The sequence below is a fragment of the Pleurodeles waltl genome, chromosome 8 (assembly GCF_031143425.1).
Source record: "Pleurodeles waltl isolate 20211129_DDA chromosome 8, aPleWal1.hap1.20221129, whole genome shotgun sequence".
NCBI lineage: Eukaryota > Metazoa > Chordata > Amphibia > Caudata > Salamandridae > Pleurodeles > Pleurodeles waltl.
In genome coordinates, this window is record NC_090447.1 from 709,014,131 (window position 1) to 709,033,695 (window position 19,565).

Below are 19,565 nucleotides of genomic sequence, written 5' to 3' on the forward strand. Positions count from 1 at the left end.
CCTCACATATGATGTTGCAGATGACATAACTGGTGACGTCAATGCATCACTTCACCACTAATTGCATCAATTACATTAGTATGGACAGCCCGGGTCGTGTAGGTCTGAGCCAACAAAACAAAAGCAATACAGAACATATGTCTAGCCAGAGCAATATAAACCTTTGAGCTGCTATCATAGATTAATGTTTTGCACACACAAATGCAGTTAAAATAATGTACATAATTCATACGAAATTACTAAGAAAACAGGGATGCTCAATAGATTCTTCCTGTCCTCTGTAATTCAGTCTGGGCCACAGAGTAAACTTTGTGAGTCAGAAAGGCAACTCCAATTTGCCAAACGCAATTTGTACTTTGCGACACACTATTTTGCAGTTACAGAGCCTGAGATTTTTTGAATCTCAAGCTATGCAACCACATAATAGTTTTGTAAATCTGACTGCAATACTTTAGCTCAAAACATACATATTTTTCATCAGTAGAACAGGGTGCCACTGTGGGCATATTTCACATACATCTCCCTTGCAGTAAGTCAAAAGATATGCTTAAAATTTCAAACACACTGCAATAATACACTTAGAACACTGTGTTATTAGTAGTGATTCCAAATGATCTAAACTGCAATCAAGGATTAAACGGTACCCACAGAATGCATTTAGTGCCTACAGGTTGTGTAATGACAGCGACTGACTCTGATGTCAAGGGGCCCACCCTACTGTGGTTCTGCAAACTGGGCCAAGTAAAACACTTTCTACTCCTGATTATCACAGTAGCGAGGGTGAGCAGTCACTGGCTTCTCAGGGAGATATTGTAGTGGTGCTCATGCTCAGAGCTCAACAAACACACTAAAGTGAAAGTCAAGCCCAGTGTATCTCTTTTCAAGTAAGAATGTACTTCATTCACACAATAGTACTTAATACTATATATTACTGCGAAAAAACAAGTAAGTGGCTTTGGGCACTATTTTGGCAAGTGATTTATCCACCCTGCTCCCTAGCTGTCTGCACTGTTATCAGACTCTCTCTTGGTTCTGGGTAGTCACCCTTCTATCTCTAGGAGTAAAGATGAGTAGCCTGAATCTAACAGAAGTGCAACTCAATCACCCCAACACATATTTGCTCAGTCTCAGGTAGCTTACCCTTCATGGGTGAATCAGTACTATTATGATCATCTTCAGACTACCAAATACTTGTGGGGCTTCCCTGCATGCACTCTGAGAAGCAGTGGCATACCAGCAGATGGTTTTGAAGTACCTTCATCTTGGGCCCTATGGCATATGCCCACTCAGATCCTTTTTTGTGGGTGCTCGGAACAGCAGTCCTGAAATGGTGCAGTCCCACCCAGAATGTTATTAAGTGCTGTCCCTCACGGTCCTTGCAGTCGGGCTTAGCTGATCTGCAGGCAAAGCCCCTGAGAGGGCCTGTGACACTTGGCAATTGCAGTCTTGCATAGGTCTGCCCTCGATTCAGCAGATGCAGCCCCATAAGGGCGATCAGTATTTTGCTGATGCAGCCCTTCACATCCCAAATGGCTACACACAATCACCACTCTGACCTGGCCTCAACTATCACATTGTTACATAAACTAGGTTACCACTTGGAATGGATGGGTCTTGGGGATCCCTTGGGCACCTACAGGTACACAACTTCTGCAGCAAGAGAGCCAGGCTTTAGGTGGTTGCCTAAATTCTGGGAGGCTGGATGTCAAGCAGACATCAGCCCTGGTTGCACAGTAGCCCTCACAGTACTCCGAGAACAACTACCTTCCTTGGTCATAGAGGACTTTGAACTGGAACAATAAAGTGCAGTGGTGGGTCCAACCAAATCTTACACACTTATTAGCAGGCAGGAGATTATCTCAAACTGTAGAACTAGTTTGAGATGGTTCTTCTTTCAAGTGTCCTTTGTAGGTTGTTCTCCAGGTACAGCCTTTGAAAAGAGTGATGATTATCACAGCAGGGTTATCTCAATCCTGGAACACCCATAACAGAGGCACAAAGAACTGTAACATTTCCACGACTAATTATCAACCCAACTCAATGTGTAATCAGGGAAAGGGAAAAGGCCAGGCCCCACCTAAAGGTTTCCTGTCCTTTACCAGGAGAGGCTGTAGTTTCTCTCATCACATCTACCATCCACTAAATGGAAGTACATGGGACTAACCAGCAGTGCCTTGCTAACCAAAAGGTCTTATAGAATATAAAGGAGCCATGTTCTCCTCTGACTTCAGTCTAGATTTTGTAGCCTTACGAACGTGAGGAATACACTTCATCTGCCTAGGAGCACTGTTCTTATCCTCCATCTTGAGCAAGGCTAGGACAAGACATCCTAAATGGATTCCACTGGCTTCCATTACTCTGGGTCACTCACACAGACTATGCATATACCACACAGGCTACACACACCAACACTATTAACATGTACTCTGGATGTTGGTGCAAAGGACTGGGCAAGTGCATACAAGAGGAATTTTACACTAGTGGCCCAGTTGGTTTCCTCTCCAGTGACTCAGAAAGGGTTGGTCACGCTATGGATTCTCAAAACGCTAGATTCTGCCACCACCACTCTAAATGCTAAACCCAATGGTGGGGGGAGGGGGCAGGACGCCTATGTCTAAAATGAGGGCATTTTTGGAATGCTCCTCCAGGTCAAAAGGGAAGTTCAGGACCTCTCACTCTTAGAGATTGGTGTAGGCTTATGCGCACATGCTAGATTAGTGTGGCGCGAGGGCCAAAATAATGTTGGGATACCAGATACACGAAGTTAGGCACTGGGTGAATGGAAAAATGCCTGTTTGTCATGCAGGGGCCATTTCACATCCCAACAACAAAGTTCATGGTTACATTTCAAATTTATCAGTTCACTATGTGTCATGCAATTTTAGATAACTCTTTAGATCACTTACTCTCTCAAAACATGAACTGTGTTCTGCGCAGAACTGGCTTTCAATGAATCGAAGATAAGAATACAAGGCCTAAAAAAATGTCAAAACATAGGTCAGTGAGTTTTTTTAAACTGTAAAACATATTTCAGCAAGGAGTTGCACCTAACTTGTTAAAGCTCAATACTTTTTTTCTTTTACATTGGCAATGCACTTAGTTTTACTTTAATTATTTAGCATTTCTGTTCAAGATAATGAAAACACTTAAGACTAAACGTAAGCACACTACCATTCAGAAAATGCATACTTTCCTCTTTAAGCTTCACCTGCAAAATTAAGACTCCTGCTCTGATCCACTCTCAAAAAATAAAATTCACTAGTATGACTTGAATTATTTTTCACCTATCCTATTCTAAACATTTTTTTTATGTTAAGTAATGTTATATGTAAAGCGTTTCACTATCCTTGTTGCTAGGTCGCAATCTGATAATAAATAAATAAATCTGCATACAGCATCCATCCTCTGCTCTCCAGTTTGTGTTATACAAAATAGAATTGTTAGGCGCTCCGTAGCGAGGTTCCAGCTTCATGAATCAAACATACGATAATATTAACTCTCAGGGAAGCCCTGACATGATTTCTGTATTCCCACTGATTCTTGAAATAGTTCATAGATAGAATTTAAGTTTTATGAACCATACTTCTATGTAAAAGTAACATCAGTGTGGGTGGATAAGTGGTCTTTAGTTACATGGTTAGTACATTACAAACCAATTAACTACAGAAATAAATCCATCATAAGGTCCTCATTCTAAGCCTGGTGGGGACCAAAAAGTGAAGAGCAAAGGATTTTGCATCCGATTTCGGATTTGATCCAATTAGAATTCCTTCATCTTTGACTTCGGGAAATGTGTCGGAGAAACAAATTAATTAATGTAAGAGCATCATCACACTAGACCTGATAGGTAACTACTAGGTAATTCAACACAAAAGGAAAGGTTTGACTGCTCTTCTAAATGAGTGAAAATTCTTCATCTGACATGTGAAGAGGGAGCGAGTTCCATATATTACAGGTCAGTGACGGCAAAATGTGCCTATTTTAAGTGTGATAAATCTACATCTATCCCCAATTTCCCTTTAAAGGGTTCACATTCGAATTGGGCAGTAAAATAGACAATAAAACACTGAAAGTTGCAGTAATGGTTTTTCTACAGGACGCTGTTTGAGTCACATTTTTCCAAGTTAGTTAAAGTGAAGCTTTAGGTGTTTGCTTTTACGTTGATTTTGTTCCACCATGGAAGTGACAGGGAGTAGGCGTCTGGAAGCACTACCCCTGCATACTGATGTCAGTTTCTTGCTAGACTGTTTCCGTGCCCCTGGACACAGAATGTAAAACTATCAGAGGTGTCAGTGAGCAAATCTCTAATTTAGGAACCTTTTTATATGATAACAAGAGGCCACTTCACAGAAAGAGGAGATGGGAGAGCAGTGAGGAACATGCAGTTAGATATAGCAAACACCAGTAAAAGCTTGAAAATAAGACACTCGTTCTTCTGATGGATACTTCTAACTTCAGATTCTTCACCTGTAAATAGCAAAGAAGAACCTCCCCAAGGAGACTAAACAGTCCTGCAGGGCCGAATAGCCAAAGTGTCCTCCCCTTCGGACCTGGTTGTCAAGGTAGTAGTGCCTCATGAATGTGTACACTGACACCCTCATTGTAATCAGAAGAAGCACTTCACATGCCAATGCAAAGGTAGCAGCCTTAACACTAGTGGAATGATCTCTCTGTACTTCTGGGGGTTGCTTCTTGAACAGTGCACAGCAGGTCTATATACAGAGGACTATCCTCAGAGACAGAGTCCTTTTCTGCACCAACTTACCTATCTTTGTCCTAGAGAACCCCGCAGAGATGAGGGTCCTACCAATGATCCTTAGCTTGATCAATGTAGAGGCTTAAGGCAGTTTTGAGGCTCCAATGGTTGGAGTCTCTCCCCCTCTCTGAGGACGTTCGAACAACGTTGAGAGACTGATGAACTGCTTAGCGAGAAACTGAGTCAAAACAGCAAAAAAAACACCATGGTCCTCAACACCAGCTTGTCTGGGAAAAAGGTTGAAAAGGCTGTCTGCATCAAAAGCACATGAACCTCACTAAAGCAACAAGCTTAAGTGACCGCAGTGAGAAAGACAGTTTTGAATGTAAGGACCAATTTAAGATCCCATTGTGGCATCACAGTTTGGTATGAAACGTGTCAAACCGTCACAAAAAAAAAATCACAACAGGTGATTTAAACAAGAGCTGTTGATCCAGTTAATGCAATAAAGTTGAAAGGCACAACAACCAGACTTTAATAGTGTCAATCACAGCTCTTACTTGGGCAGAGACAAAACAAAAAGTACAACATCGGACACTTTAACATGCAAGGGGTTTGTGTTGAGGACTCCACATCAGGCTACAATTTTGTCTGAGCTCCCGGCATAGGTAGACTTTATAGAAGGACACTTAAATGCAAGGATGACATCCACAACCTCAAGTGGTAGATTGGAGGCGGTTAACTGCTGCTGCTCAATCTCCACAGCTGGAGGTGTAGACTATGCAGATTCAGGTATTGAACCCTGGGCTCTGGTGCTGCAAAGGAAGATCCTCTCACAGCTGTAGTATGATCAGAGGACAAATGTTCATGCCCACATGTTTCAGTACATCATTCTCTTAGCCCACTCCAAAGCCACTAGGATGACTTGGGTCCGGTTGTTTCTGATCTTTTTTAGAACGCACAGCAAGAAATGCAGTGGTGGAGAGATGTACAGGATTCCAATGCTCCACTCTAGCCTGAATGTGTCTCCTACAGACAGCATTCGTTGGAACTCCAATGCGCAGAAGTCTTGACACTGCACATTCTTGGTGGAGGTGAAAAGTTTTGGCCAGGGCTCTTCCCACTTTTGGAAGAAGTCCTCTCCCACCTCAGAATGGCAACTGCCAGTCGAGATATGCCGAATGAGCTCATCTATCCTGGAGCTTAAATAACCCATGAGGTGGTTGATGATCTGGGAGATGCACAGATGCTTCAGCTAATGCCAGAAGAGCAGCACCTCTTAGCACAGGAGCCTGCATACCACTCCACCCTGCTTGTTGCAGTACCACTTGGAATAAGCCTTCCCCTGATGGATGGCAGACGGCCCTTAGTGCCAAGAGGATGGTCCGTAGCTCTATAAATTCAAGTGGAGCTGGGTTTCGCCAGAGACCTCTATCTCCTTCTCTCTCATAGATGGCCGCCCTAACCCAGCAGTGACACATACATCTCCACTGTTGGCTCTAGATGGGTAAGTGAGAAAGGTCTCATGAAAGCAAAGAAAGGGTTGAGACTATTGACGAAAAAGTTGTGCAGGATAGACAGGCCCAAAGACTGTGCTGTGGTCTCTGCTTTCTTTAAAGCACTTTAATCAGCCTTTTTGACAAAAACACAGGAGCTATCAAAAGGCATATCCATTAGGGATGCCATTCAATCACTCCCATGCATTATGGTGGACTGATACACTAGTTCCTAAAGCACACCCTAAGCAGTGAGAAGTACCCAGACCAACCCTGATGACCTACTTTGATGCATCCTGACTGTCCTGAATGGTTGCAGCCAGGGAGACCAAAAACCCAGTTGGGAGCACCAACAATCTCACTAGCCATGTCCAAAAGAGTGTGCATATTACCTAAATTGCAGGCCGCATTGACTTATCACAGCCCCAAGCTGGTGGAAAAGAACATCTGCTTTCTGAACACCCCAGACTTTTTTGAATCCCTGTCCGGAGGGAATGTAGTACAGTTAACCTTACTGATGGAAGCCTGGGTGACTAAACTCTCAGGAGTAAGGTGCTGCATAAGAAAGTCCAGGTTGCCTGGTGCTGGTCTATGGCACCTGCCCTCCTCCCTGGTTACTGGTGAGCAAGAGCAAGACTTCACCCAAGTACCCATGAGGTTGTCAATAAGGGACACATCAAACAGGAGTAAGGGCTCAGATGAAGTGGACCCTGGGTGCAAAACTTCAGTAAGCTCATTAGTCTTGACTTCCACTGAAGACAGCTTTAGATCCAGGACCTCAACTGCACATCTAATCACCATAGCAAGAGATGCACTTTTCTCTGTAGGGAATCCAATGGATGAAGCAAACTCCATTTCCACTGAAGTATCCAGCCTACTGGCCTCTTGCAAATTCATTTAAATATCATCATCATATTGTGAGGGTAAATCAACCCATCATCAATACCAGGTTGATCGGAATCTGAACCAAAAACGTGATGAAGCCTCTGCGAAAGGCCTTGCAAAAGAGGAAGAGATTTGTCTGAGTTAGAATCTACTAAGGCCAGGTGTGCTTCAGTGGACTCTAAGTCTGACCTCAGTTTTTATCAAAATAGATTCAGCTTGAGGTCAGGCACAAGAGTCGGTAATGGTAGAATCTCTGGAGCCAGTGACGTCAGGACTGGCATCACTGAAGAGGGAACCAGAGTGGATTTTGAGCCAGAGTGGAACTGCACACCAGAGTCTGTGAGGAACCCTAGGCGGGTTCCAGGGACACATGGCACCAAGGATGGTTCTGCGGACAGTAACTTGACCGGAGCGCTCTGCGGATCCCTGAGACCCAAAGACGCACCAGCGAGAACTGGCAAAGTGCCGGAAAAACAAGTTGCTCAAGTTCAGTATTGCCACATCTGGTAGCGACTCTATCCTAGCCGTAGATTCCTTACCTTAGAATTATCCTGAGATGTCAGACTGGATTTGAAAATTTTAGTAACCAGTAACCCTGAAAACTGGTGTTTCTTCAGCTCCACGTGGTGTCGCATGACAAAGTTTGTTTTGTTGTTCCGTGAGTGTAAGTGTTGTCATTCAAGCCTGTCCTATTGTAATGATCTGAGAATGCGTGTGTAATCAAGTGTCCAATGTTTGCTTGAAAAATCTGGACAAATTATATCATAAAGAGGTTTTATGCGTTGTGCATAATCTGAAATGTATGTTTCACCGAAATTTAAGAAACTAAGCAATGACTGAAGTTTCTTGATGGTGTTTGGAGGTTGAAGTTGAGCGCATTTTTCTAGAAAGTGCGGGGCTAAGCTCTTGCCCTCATCAGACTGTTCATATATTAGGAATAAGACACTAAGAAAATCAATTTTGCTTTTATTGAAATTGAATTATAGCCTTGGGCGGCGAATTCTAAAAAGATGTAATCCACCCAGGCCAAATGTGCATTGAGGTCATCATCTGTGGGTCAGAGGTCATCCACATAGGACAACACCTCAGGATCAATATCATGTAATATTGATGTTACACGGGCAGAGAACAACCCAGGGCTGTTCTTATACCCTTGAGGCAAACGGCTAAACCACCATTAAGAGCCAAGTGCACTGAAGGTGCTTAAACTCCAGCTTTCAAACGCTAGATTTTGTCAGAAACAAAACACTGGAAATATCCAAAGTTGTTTTATATTTTTTACTCACTATATTGTTAATAAGTGCTCTGCTGTGTGCATTTTGGATTGCAAATGTGCGTGTGTGGCTATTTAAATGTCTGTAAATTAAGACTATTCTATATGAATGGTCAGGATTTGCTACGGGGAATAATGGGTTATTCATTGAAGAGATGCAGGGTTCTATTACTCCTTGGTGAGAATTTCCCTCACCTGTGGTTTAGCGTCATGTTTAATTAGATATTGAGGCTGGATCTGTGGAGTTGATCTACTTGGTGTTACATGGTACGGGGATTCTTTATCCTGTGTGGTTACGATACAGCGCCGGAGCCTGTGCCAAAGCCCAATTGGCAGCATAGGTTTTCATTACTATATTTGGAACTAGGATGGAGAAAGAAGGCAAAATTACACCCTCCCCTTCTAGAAGCATGCAGACAAATTCAGGAGGCCAATCTTTTTCTCCGAATAAAATGTCAGAATTTAGTGTTAATCTTCTCCAGAAGATAACTTTAATAGTGGGCTCTATGTCTCCCTTAATCTGAATGTTTATTTTGTTAACCGTGTTGGGTGGGAAGATGTGCCTATTGCTTCTTTGACTTCAAGAAAGTCATAAGCCGGTGTCACATCCAGAAGCCCTATCTAGTAGAGTCACTGCCCACATCCTGCTCTTCAACAATGTTCTCAATATGGGTAGCATCTTTGACTCATATTGCTGCCACCTTTTTCTTTTAAATTGGAGCTTTTGCTCTGAAAGTTTTTCTTCCATGTTTGTAAATGTTTCCAAAGGAAGTTGTGAGTTCTTTTTCAGCTTCACGTAGTCGCTTTGGTATTCTGACAGCCCTCCTCTGTCACACCTTTTATCCAGTGTGTCCTGGAAAGAACGAGCTAGGCAATTGTCAGCATATTGGTATCTATTGTTTTTCTTTCTTGTTTTTTTTTTACGTTTCCCTATTTCTAAGATTGTATTGTTTCTCTGACGTCTCCAGTGTTGAATATTCTCCTCTTTGCGTTCTTATATCTTTGTTTTTGTTTATCCCAGGTTTTTTTTTTTTTTTTTTTAGAGTTCTCTTGTGCCTTCTTAGTATTCTCCTTAGTGGAAGTACCCTGTAATTGAGGTTTAGTTGGTCTGGCCCCCAGACTAATCTGACCTATACTGGTTTAAGTTTCGGAAATAATCTTTGTTAGCTCGCGCTCCTGATCCCACCGAGGAACCTCTTGAAGCCACTGGTGAATTGCCAGTACTGCTGCTTCCCCTTTTAATATTACTTAAAATAACTGAGGACACTGTGTCAAAAGTGTGCATCAGTTTCATCCCCAAGTTCAGACCCGTTTCATACCTGTTCATCAGTTTCATACCCTTGAGGAGCCGCCCGCCCGCCATCTTTGGCTCTACTTTAGGAGGAGCCGATCTCGGTTTTGGTTCCGGCTCTGGAGGAGCCGTTTGTTGAGAGGCCCCCAGCCTGGGGAAGATTGCTGGAGCCAACCTTGGGGCCGACCCAGGCTCGAGTCTCCGTGACGCTGTGGCCATTTCTCCGCCTGCAGCTCAGGAGGAGCTGCCCACCCAGGAGGAGCTGCTTCGCCATCCCCGACTCCAGCCCGGGGGGAGTCTCTCATGAGGAGCCGCCCGTCCGAGGTAGGGAGTTTCCGTGGACTTTGCTCTGGCTGCTGCGTTGGTTCCCCCAGTGCTTAATTTGTGAGAGGGGAGGTGCCGGAGCTCAAGGCCTTTCTCTTGAACGCGAGGCTGCTGTGGTCGGATCTGCCAGCACCGGGTGCTGAGGCAGCATGGCCCTGGGGCCGTCCCAGGTCTCTTCGATCCGTTTGCGGCCACCCCTGCCCCTTCGGCTCATCCTGCGGCCTTTTGCCTTCTCCGTTTGTGACGCTTTTTGGTTCTTCCTTCTTCCGTCTTTCTCATATATGTCTCTTGCTCGCAGCGTATGCTTGAGGCATGAGAATAGGCCCGAGCCCTCTTGGATGGATGCCGGTGCTCAGCACCGGAGACAACGGGCTCAGATTGGGAACTGAGTTCTGCCTGTTTCCTTCGACTCCCAGAGCCGGGCCGACTGCTATTTGACCGAAGTTCTCGACCACCATCCACTCGCGGTCTTCAACCAACGTTCCAGCAGGCAGCGAGGCTGCCCTTTCTGACCCCCAGTGCCGGTCCCAGGCGGACTCCAGGCGTAGGGTCCCCTGCCTGTCCTGCGCCAAAGATCTCCAGGCCGCTGTGCTAACCCCCCCTTGGGGCCCCATTTTCTCCCCACTGGACTTGAAGCCCTCCTCCTCCCACCTGGATCCTACCTTGATCTCACCCTAACCTTGGAGCCCACCTCCGTTGCGGCTGGCTCCCACCGGGATCTGGCCCTGATCGCTCCCTGTTCTTGGCCACCTGTTTCGGATGCACGGTGCTGACCCTTCTTGCTGTGACCCCCTTTCCCTCAGAGCAGGAGGTTCCTCTCTCCCTATTGGAGCCTTTGCATGACGAGCGCTAGTGTCTTGACCCTCCTTAGCGCCATACCAAGGACCACACTTCCTGATCTGGAGCTCCCGGTGAGTTATTTCCCTCATTTTCTACTGGGACTATAGTGCAGACCCTGCCCTGTTTCCCCCGTTCCAGACCCCCCTTGACCCTCTTCGCCTCCCTTCGTCCTTCTCGGATTTCTGGGTGAAACTGTTCATGGACAGTCATTCCCTGGTCCACTTTTTCTGGAATATCCTCTGCCCTTTCCCCGTCCGTAACCCTGTAGACCCTCCTCTCCCAACACCCTTGGCTGAGGCATTGTAACCCTGGCGTCCCCCTCCCCCTGGGACCATCTTCCCCTCCCCGAACCAATGTCGGTGGGTCCACCTCAGAAAGCCGCCCACCCTTCTTTCCTCCTTAACTAGTGGTCTCCCTCCCACCCCATCCCACTAGATCGCTCCGTGTCCACCCATCTCCCAACACAAACACTCTATTGTGGATCTCCCCTGTTCCCTACCCTGCCGCAATCTGTAGGACCCCTCAACCCCTGTTCGAGCTACTCGTCCTAGATTATCTGAACTTCCTCCCGACGACCCCCCCGTCCTGTGCCCCAACCTAGATCCCTCCTATCTTATCCTCCTCCCCTCTTTCCACCCCATCTAGCGTCCTTTTAACCCCCTTATGAGCATTGGCCTCCTCACCTTCACATGATGTTGATCCCCACAGGATCCACTACCTCACCCATTTCCCCCTTTCTTAAACCCCACGGGCCCAACTCCTTCTCCAGATCTCCCCCTAATCATCTCTCCTCCTCTGCGTTGAAAAACTTTAAGCGCAAACTTATCAGGCAACATCCGGAGCTACCTTTCGTGGACACTTATTACAATGCCCAAAAAGGCCCAAAAAAGACAGATCTTATCTTCTTCACAAAACGCCCTGCTAGATGAACACCCTCCTCACTAGTCACCTCCTCCCCTCCAAAACTACTAATATCCTGTACGGTTGCAAACTCTCTATCTCCAGTTCCCCGGCTTTCCAGGGAAACGCCATCATCTCCATTTTCAGAAATGGAACCATCATGATTCAAGCAAATGACTCCAACCTCCGTGACTTTGAATCCTTATTCCCCTCCCTTAAGTCAGCAATCCCTCTCCCCCATCCCCCCTTAGCCCCTCAACACCCCACTCCACCCCCACTATCCCCCCTACACCACCCCCTGCTCCCCGAATCGACAGCCCCATCCTGTCTGACTCACCCATCCCCACGCACCCTAACCATGCCCCCTTCTCCCCTAACCCCAAATCTCTCAATCACAACTTCTGCTCTGTCTCCCCATCCCAAACTTCCTCGATCCTCCCTCATAACACCTCTCCAATCCCCGAACCTCCCCACGACTCCCCCCTCCACTGTCTCCTCTCCTACTCCCCTTCTCCTCCGGCCCTCCTCAAGACCAAACTCACTGAACCGTAGAGATACTCATATCCAGCCTGCCCCCCCCATCACCTCTATCCCTTACCCTGAATCTAACCCCTTTCACCCTACGACAGCCTCCTTTAACCTTCTGCCCAGGGATATTATATCTCATCTGAAACAGTCGCCCCAGCCCCCAGCTAAGAGGAACGTTACCTCCCACTCCCCGACCCCTAAACCCAATCCCTCCTCAAAAAATAATGAATGACTCTCCAACATCGAATCACAACTAGAACTCATCATTCAAGGCATCAACATGATAGTGAGAAGCCTGTACCCACTGATACTCCCTGTGCCGACCCAGAAACACACGCCTCCGTCGGACAACAACTCCTCACAGAGTATCCGCTGGCCCTCTAGACCCTTTCTTCGAAACACCTCGAGACCAAGAAGAACAATCTCTCCTTTATCTCACAATGAAGCTACTAAACTTGCTCACTCCTACAACCCGCCCATCCCTATCCTGAATCCCCCATCTAACATACAGGTCATCACTGGCCTCCGGAGACACCATATACAGCCTCCCTCTCCCAGACCCCCTGCTCACCTCGTTAATATCCCCTCAATCACTTCCAGGCCAGAACCAAAGATCCATCCGCGCACTAACTGCATGCTCATAAACTGCAGATCAGCAGTTAAACACGCTACGGATCTTGCTGACGCTATCCTCAACCATAACATTGACATTGCCTTCATCATAGAGACCTGGCTAACCAAACTCTCACAACCAATCATGGACACCCTCGTTCCTCCTGGCTACTCTGGCTCCTGGCTACTCTATTTCCAACAAAGAGAGAAAGGACCGCCCGGGGGGAGGCATTGCCATCATCTACAAAAATACCATAGAAATAGATTTGAAAGACTCTTTCAATTTCAACTCCTGTGAACACTTGAACGCCTCTACAAAGACCAGCGACAACTCTAAGGTGACCTTCCGCCTTCTCTACCACCCCCGTGGTAACACCCAACCTTTTGCCGACCACCTAGCTGACCTAATAATGCACTGCTCCCTCTCCGACCCCAACTTCATTAACTTGGGTGATCTCAACCTCCACTGGAACGAGGAGAGCAATGCGCTCATCCAAACCCTAAATGACCTTCTTCACAGCAACAACCTTTCCCAACACTGCATGGGCCAAACCCACATCAAAGGCGCTACACTGGATGCAAAAATAGCACATAAAGACTCACTCGCGGTCGACGACATCCTTCCTGTTGACTGGTCAGATCATCACATCATCCTTTTCCATCTCAACTATATCCCCCAACTCACTACACATCCCCAAAAGTCACTTAGTTGGAAAAGAAATGCCAGCCAAATCCCCCTATCTACCCTGGAAGAAAAAATCACCTCCCTTTCCCCCCCACCCCCTCCCCGACCAACCTCTCCACGATGGATTTAACCACCCACAACTCGACTATAACCACCATACTTGATCAGCTACCCCCTCAAACTGAAAAGACTGCGATCCAGAGCCTGGTTCAACAATGATCTCAATTCAGAGAGAAGACAACTTAGAGCTGCTGAAAGACTCTGGAGATCCGACCCCTCCTCCACCCACTTGGAGCAGCTCAGAGGAGCACGGAGAAGTTACAAAAAACACATACACAAAGAAAAAAGCTCCTTTTTCCGAAATGCACTTGACAGAGCCATAAACCACCCAAAGGAGCTCTTTAACATTATTAAACAACAAACTACCAAACCTGCTCCCAACCCCTTACCTACTACCACAGACACTTGCGTCAACTTTGCCAAATTCTTCAACGATAAAATCACTGAGATTTAACTTTCCCGAGCATTGGACACCCCCCTAGCATTGTGCCCCTACTTCCTTCCACTAACAATTTTATCCCTGCTCCATACCTCTCTGACAACCCGCCCCCCAAAACTGAAATCACTCTCCCCTTCTGGACGCAGCTGTCTACCCCCGCAAGCTGGAGATCTTTCCAACCCCTCCTGGTATCGGACATCTCCAAACTTATGTCCACCTCCAAAACTTCCTCCGACCTAGCCGATCCCCTCCCTTCCTCCCTGGCAAAACAAAACTCCACCAGTCCCTCTCCCCTACATGGACTATGATCATCAATAGCTCCCTTCAGACTGGTGTGTTCCCTGACTGCCTAAAACTAGGCCAAATCACGCCGATTTTAAAGAAACCAGGAGCCGACCCGAACAACCTCCACAACTACAGACCTGTCTCCAACCTTCCCTTCCTTGCCAAAGTTCTTGAAAAATGTGCTCTCCAACAACTAACCCATCATTTCGATACCAACAACCTCCTCAACCCTCCTCAATCAGGCTTCCGGAAAGGCTGTAGCACAGAATCAGCCATCCTTAACATAGTAGACGACCTCCACAACTCCTTTGACTCCGACCAACCCAGCCTACTGATTCTCCTTGATCTAACAGCGGCCTTTGACACTGTCGACCACAAACTCCTTCTCGACTCCCTCCAAAACAGACTAGGCATTGAAGGTACTGTCCTCCACTGGTTTTCCTCCTTCTTACAAAACCGAACGCAACAAGTAAAACTTCTCAACTCGACCTCACCCACCTCCCTAATTACCAGAGGGGTCCCCTAAGGTTCTGTCCTCTCTCCAACTCTCTTTAACATCTACATGGACCCTCTTACCACTATCCTTACTCGAGCCAATATCCCCTTCCATCTCTATGCGGATGACACGCAACTCTATATTGAACTATCCTCCTTAGAAGACATCCACTGTCTGAACATTACCCTTAAAGAAGCCCTCTGTTGGCTCTCTCATAACCATCTCAAACTTGATCACAACAAAATGGAAATACTCCTCCTCTCAAAATCTACCCAGCTTCCTCAACTGCAAGAACGGCTAAAATCTATTGATGCACTCAAATGTACTCTCTCCCCGTCTAGCACGGTCAAATCCCTGGGAATTTCTCTGGACTCCAACCTGACTATGCAGGACCACATCAAGACAAACGCTAACAACGCCTTCCTCAGCCTTAAACTTGTACACAAAACCAAATCCTTCATTCCCCAGGATGACCTCAAACAGGCCACTCAAGCACTGGCACTCTCAAGACTAGACTATGGGATCTCCATCCTTACTGGCACGGCCAAATCCCGACTCGCCCCTATGAGGTCCACTCTTCATGCAGCTGCCAGACTAGTGACGGGAATTAAAAAATATGACCACATCTTTCCAGCCTTGATGAGTCTTAAATGGCTTTGATTGAGGCCCGTTGCCTGTTCCGCACTGCTTGCCTAACACACAAAGCCCTTCACACTGGGAAACCTGAATACCTCGCAAATAAACTAGTGAAAGCTGGTCAAACCAGATCTCTGAGAAGCACAAACTCACTCCTCCTCCTCCTCCCGAAATCCAACAAGCAAAAAACGCGTCATGCTCCTTCTCAAACAACGCTCCGAGAATATGGAACTCCTTACCCACTCACATCAGATCGAACTCTTCCCATCTGACCTTCAAGAAGCTACTCAAAGAATACCTCCTAAACCAACCCTCACACCAAAAAGGGTCTCTCACTCCCCACCCCACCATCCCCAGATCGCTACCCTTCTATTCATGACAACCCCTCTGTAATATCAGTCTGTAATGTGACTCTTAGACTTTTCATATGTTTTTCTTGTGTTTATTATCTATTCTGTTGTAAAGCGCTCTGATACCCTCTCGGTCTTGCCAGCGCTATAGAAAACTCTATAAAAAAAATAAAAAAAAAGCCCAGGGTCGGGCCTCCCCTTGTTAATTGTGAATTCATTTTAGCACTTCTGGTAAATTCTCAAGTGTCAGTAACCATGCATAGTGGTATATATTTCTGCAAAGACTGTGTCCCAAGTGGCGCAATCCTCTACTGGGGGGCCTTTTTTAAATGGCAAGCACATTGGGAGAATTCTATGCTTATTGTAGGGTCCTGTAAGGGTAAACACTGCTTCCAGCTGATTTGTTTTTTGCGTAACCTAGAACGTAATTTTCTCTCGCTCAGAGGGCTATTTTCCCATTACTGAATAGACAGTTTGTGTAATTACCCCTGTAAGAGTCAACTGATTTATAGCTGGAGCAGCCCTCCCTGGGATGGTGTTAAAGGTCTGCATTACAAATTGTATTAAGCGTCTATATATTGCTACTAGCTCATTATATGATGTGCATACTGCAGCTACTTGCATAGCTTGCACATTAGGATGTGGTGTATATGTGGCCAATGTTGGCCAAGTTAGTCCGTCACTGCTTAAAGGACCTAATCTAGCAGGTTGTGTGGGATGGCGCCATTGAACCAGTCTTGGTGTTCTTGATAATTTAAAGGCATTTCTAAGTAGTGATGTTTTGTATTACTGTGATACATTTGCTATTCTGTATGTGTGAAATGTAATCAAGTATTCAGTGATTGCTGGAAAGGTGACTTATGAGTAAAACACTTCTGTTCTGTATGCATATTGAGCTTCAACAACAAATGTGACACGTCTCTGTCCTCAATTGTTAGTCCATTAGCTAAAAGAAAGCTTGTGGCAGGTTGTCCGCAGTTCTCTGGGATACTTTCTTGTTGTGCCATATTAAAATAACAGGCATCAGAGTTGGGAACACCAAGGAAGAAATCCTTTTAAGGTACAAGCTTGAACAACCTATAGCCTAGATAGGTGCTCCCTATTCAGCTGAGGAGGTTTTTTCTTTAAGACCACAGATGTTTCCATATAATGGTCCATAGCGTACCATTAGCGTGTGCTAGACAGAGATAGGAATCCTGTATAATTAGTACCTTACCAGCGTCGGCAGCGCAATGTTGTAGGATTCTTGTTAATGGAACAAGACTGCTCGATTTGAGGCGGCAGCGCCACCGCTTGTTGATGACTGAGTCAATCCCACAGTCTCTTGGCAGCTGTCAGCCCAACCCTTTCGGCTAGCTAGCAACACCTCATTCAAACATGAAAAGCAAAGCTGATTTATGGCAGCCTGACACATGGTCACCTCTGTGACCTCTCAGGGAAGTTGTGGTTGATAAATCTTACCTCCTTCTCTTGTTAGCAAAGGTCTCATACACACATGTAGGTCAAACAAAAGATGCAGGATGGTTTTCAATACATTTTTTTAAAGACTGCAATCTACAATAAAATATCCCCATTACCTGAGAACAGGGGTCTTCCTGCCGTCTCCTTGACTGGTTGTAGAGACAGAAATGAGGTTAGCAGTGAAATGGCATATAGTGTAGACGGGTATCCTGGCTGGAATGACCTTCCTCCCTTTCCCTGGCCTGTATGATGTTTTTATAAGAAAATTGCTTATGTTCTGTGAAATAGGCCTGACGTGAGCATGTGCCTAAGTGTCGGACTGTTTACACACTCTTGTGGTGACAATACTAGATAGATTATCATGTACTGTTCTTATAAGCCTTGGGAGAAGTACATGATGTAATGTTGTGCACAAAAATAATAACGCTTTTGCAGAATCACAGCTGATTAGAATAAATAATACATCCCAGCTGAAAAGCAGGCTGAACTAAAATGAATAAAAGAGAGCATATATCTGGACAAAAGGGCACAGATAACAGGCCAAAGCTAAGCTAAAATATATGTGCCCGAGCAAGGTTCTAAAATGAACCCCACCATGACTGCCACTAAAAAGGCCGTCCTGAAGGTGAGAAACCTAAGAGGACAGGTGTGAAGTGGTTCAAAGGGAGCACACACTGAAAAAGTAAGAACCAAATAGAGGTCCCATTGAGGCATAATGAATGGAGTTGGAGGAAATGTGCTGGAGACCTTTAGGAACCTATTTACAATGCAGGACTTGAAAAGCTAAGATTTATCTGGCAGCCACAGGAAAGTGGAGATAGCAGATAATGTACAAGTTACTTACCTTCGGTAACAATATATCTGGTAGAGACATATTCTAGTTGCAGATTCCTTACCTTTGAATTTCCCAGGCGTCAGACTGGATCTGGAGATTTTTCTTCAAGCAGTACCTCTGTGCGCCGTCAGGTGACGTCGGTCGACTCTGCGGGCGTCTTGGCGTTGTGCTCGCCATGATGACGTCACGGTCGTAAATAGGTGTCACCCCGGCGCTGACGTCAGTTTCTTTTCACGATTTTCCACAGCAGTAACGCGGAGCCATCAAGAACAGAGTGGTGCACCAAAACTCAGGCCCTTAAGGGAAAGTTCCTGTCCCTAAAAATTAGTTTGCAGTGTGGGGAGGATGGGCAGGTCGGTGAAGAATCTGCAACTAAAATATGTCTCTACCAGATATATTGTTACTTAAGGTAAGTAGTGTGTACATCTCATAGAGACTTCTAGTTGCAGATTCCTTACCTTTGAATAGATACCCGAGCAATACCATCCCCGGTGGTGGGCTGCGAACCAAGATCACACCAAGAAGTCTTGCAGGACCGAAAGGCCACAGTAGCCGTCCCTTCGGACCTGATTGTCCAAGCAGTAGTGTTTGGTAAAAGTGTGTAGAGATGCCCACATCGCTGCCTGACAGATGTCCAGGACTGGAACACCCCGTGCTAGCACTGTGGTAGCAGCAGTAGCTCTGGTGGAATGAGCATGCAATTCTTCAGGAAGTTGCTTTTTAGACACAGTGTAGCACATTTTGATGCGTGAAATGGTCCTCTTCTGCATCGCCTTCCCCTTCTTTGCACCCACATATCCCACAAAGAGCTGATCGTCCACCCGGAAGTCTTTGGTACAATCAAGATAGAACACCAACGCTCTTTTTAGGTCCAGGCGGTGGAGTCTCTCCTCTTAATGAGAGGGATGTGGGGGTGCATAAAAGGTAGGCAAGATGGACTGTCCGGCATGAAAGAGTGTCACTACCTTAGGTAGAAAAGAAGCCCTCGTGCGAAGCACCACTTTGTCAGGATGTAGGGCCAGAAAAGGTTGCTTAGATGACAGAGCCTGGAGTTCACTTACTCTGCGGGCAGAAGTAATGGCAAATAAAAAGACAGTCTTGATAGTTAAGAGCCGTAAAGGACAGTTGTGAAGCGGTTCAAACGGGGTACATATAAGGTATGTTGAGACCAGGTTAAGATCCCATTGCGGCATGATGAATGGGATAGGAGGAAAGAGATGTGTGAGGCCTTAAAGTACCCTCCCAACTATAGAAGATTTAAATAAGGAAGGCTGATCTGGTAACCCCAAGAAAGCAGAGATAGCAGATAGATATCCCTTAAGAGTGCCCAAGGTGGAACCTGCTGGGCAAGGTAAAGAATAAAGAGAAGGACTTGAGAAAAAGGAGCAGATAGAGGATCGACAGATTTGTTGATGCACCATGCCACAAATTTCATCCAACGACAGGCGTATACAGTTTTGGTTGAGGGACGCC

General features: G+C 46.0%; 1 protein-coding gene across 2 annotated transcripts in view; it reads right to left on the reverse strand.

Moving 5' to 3' along the window:
• SENP7 (SUMO specific peptidase 7) overlaps positions 1-19,565 on the reverse strand; it is a 790,555-nt gene that overhangs the window by 106,819 nt on the left and 664,171 nt on the right. For both annotated transcript variants that reach the window (XM_069204850.1, XM_069204851.1), the window contains exon 20: positions 2,907-2,975. In XM_069204850.1, coding sequence (XP_069060951.1) covers positions 2,907-2,975 — 69 coding nt within the window. The remainder of the gene's footprint in view (positions 1-2,906; positions 2,976-19,565) is intronic.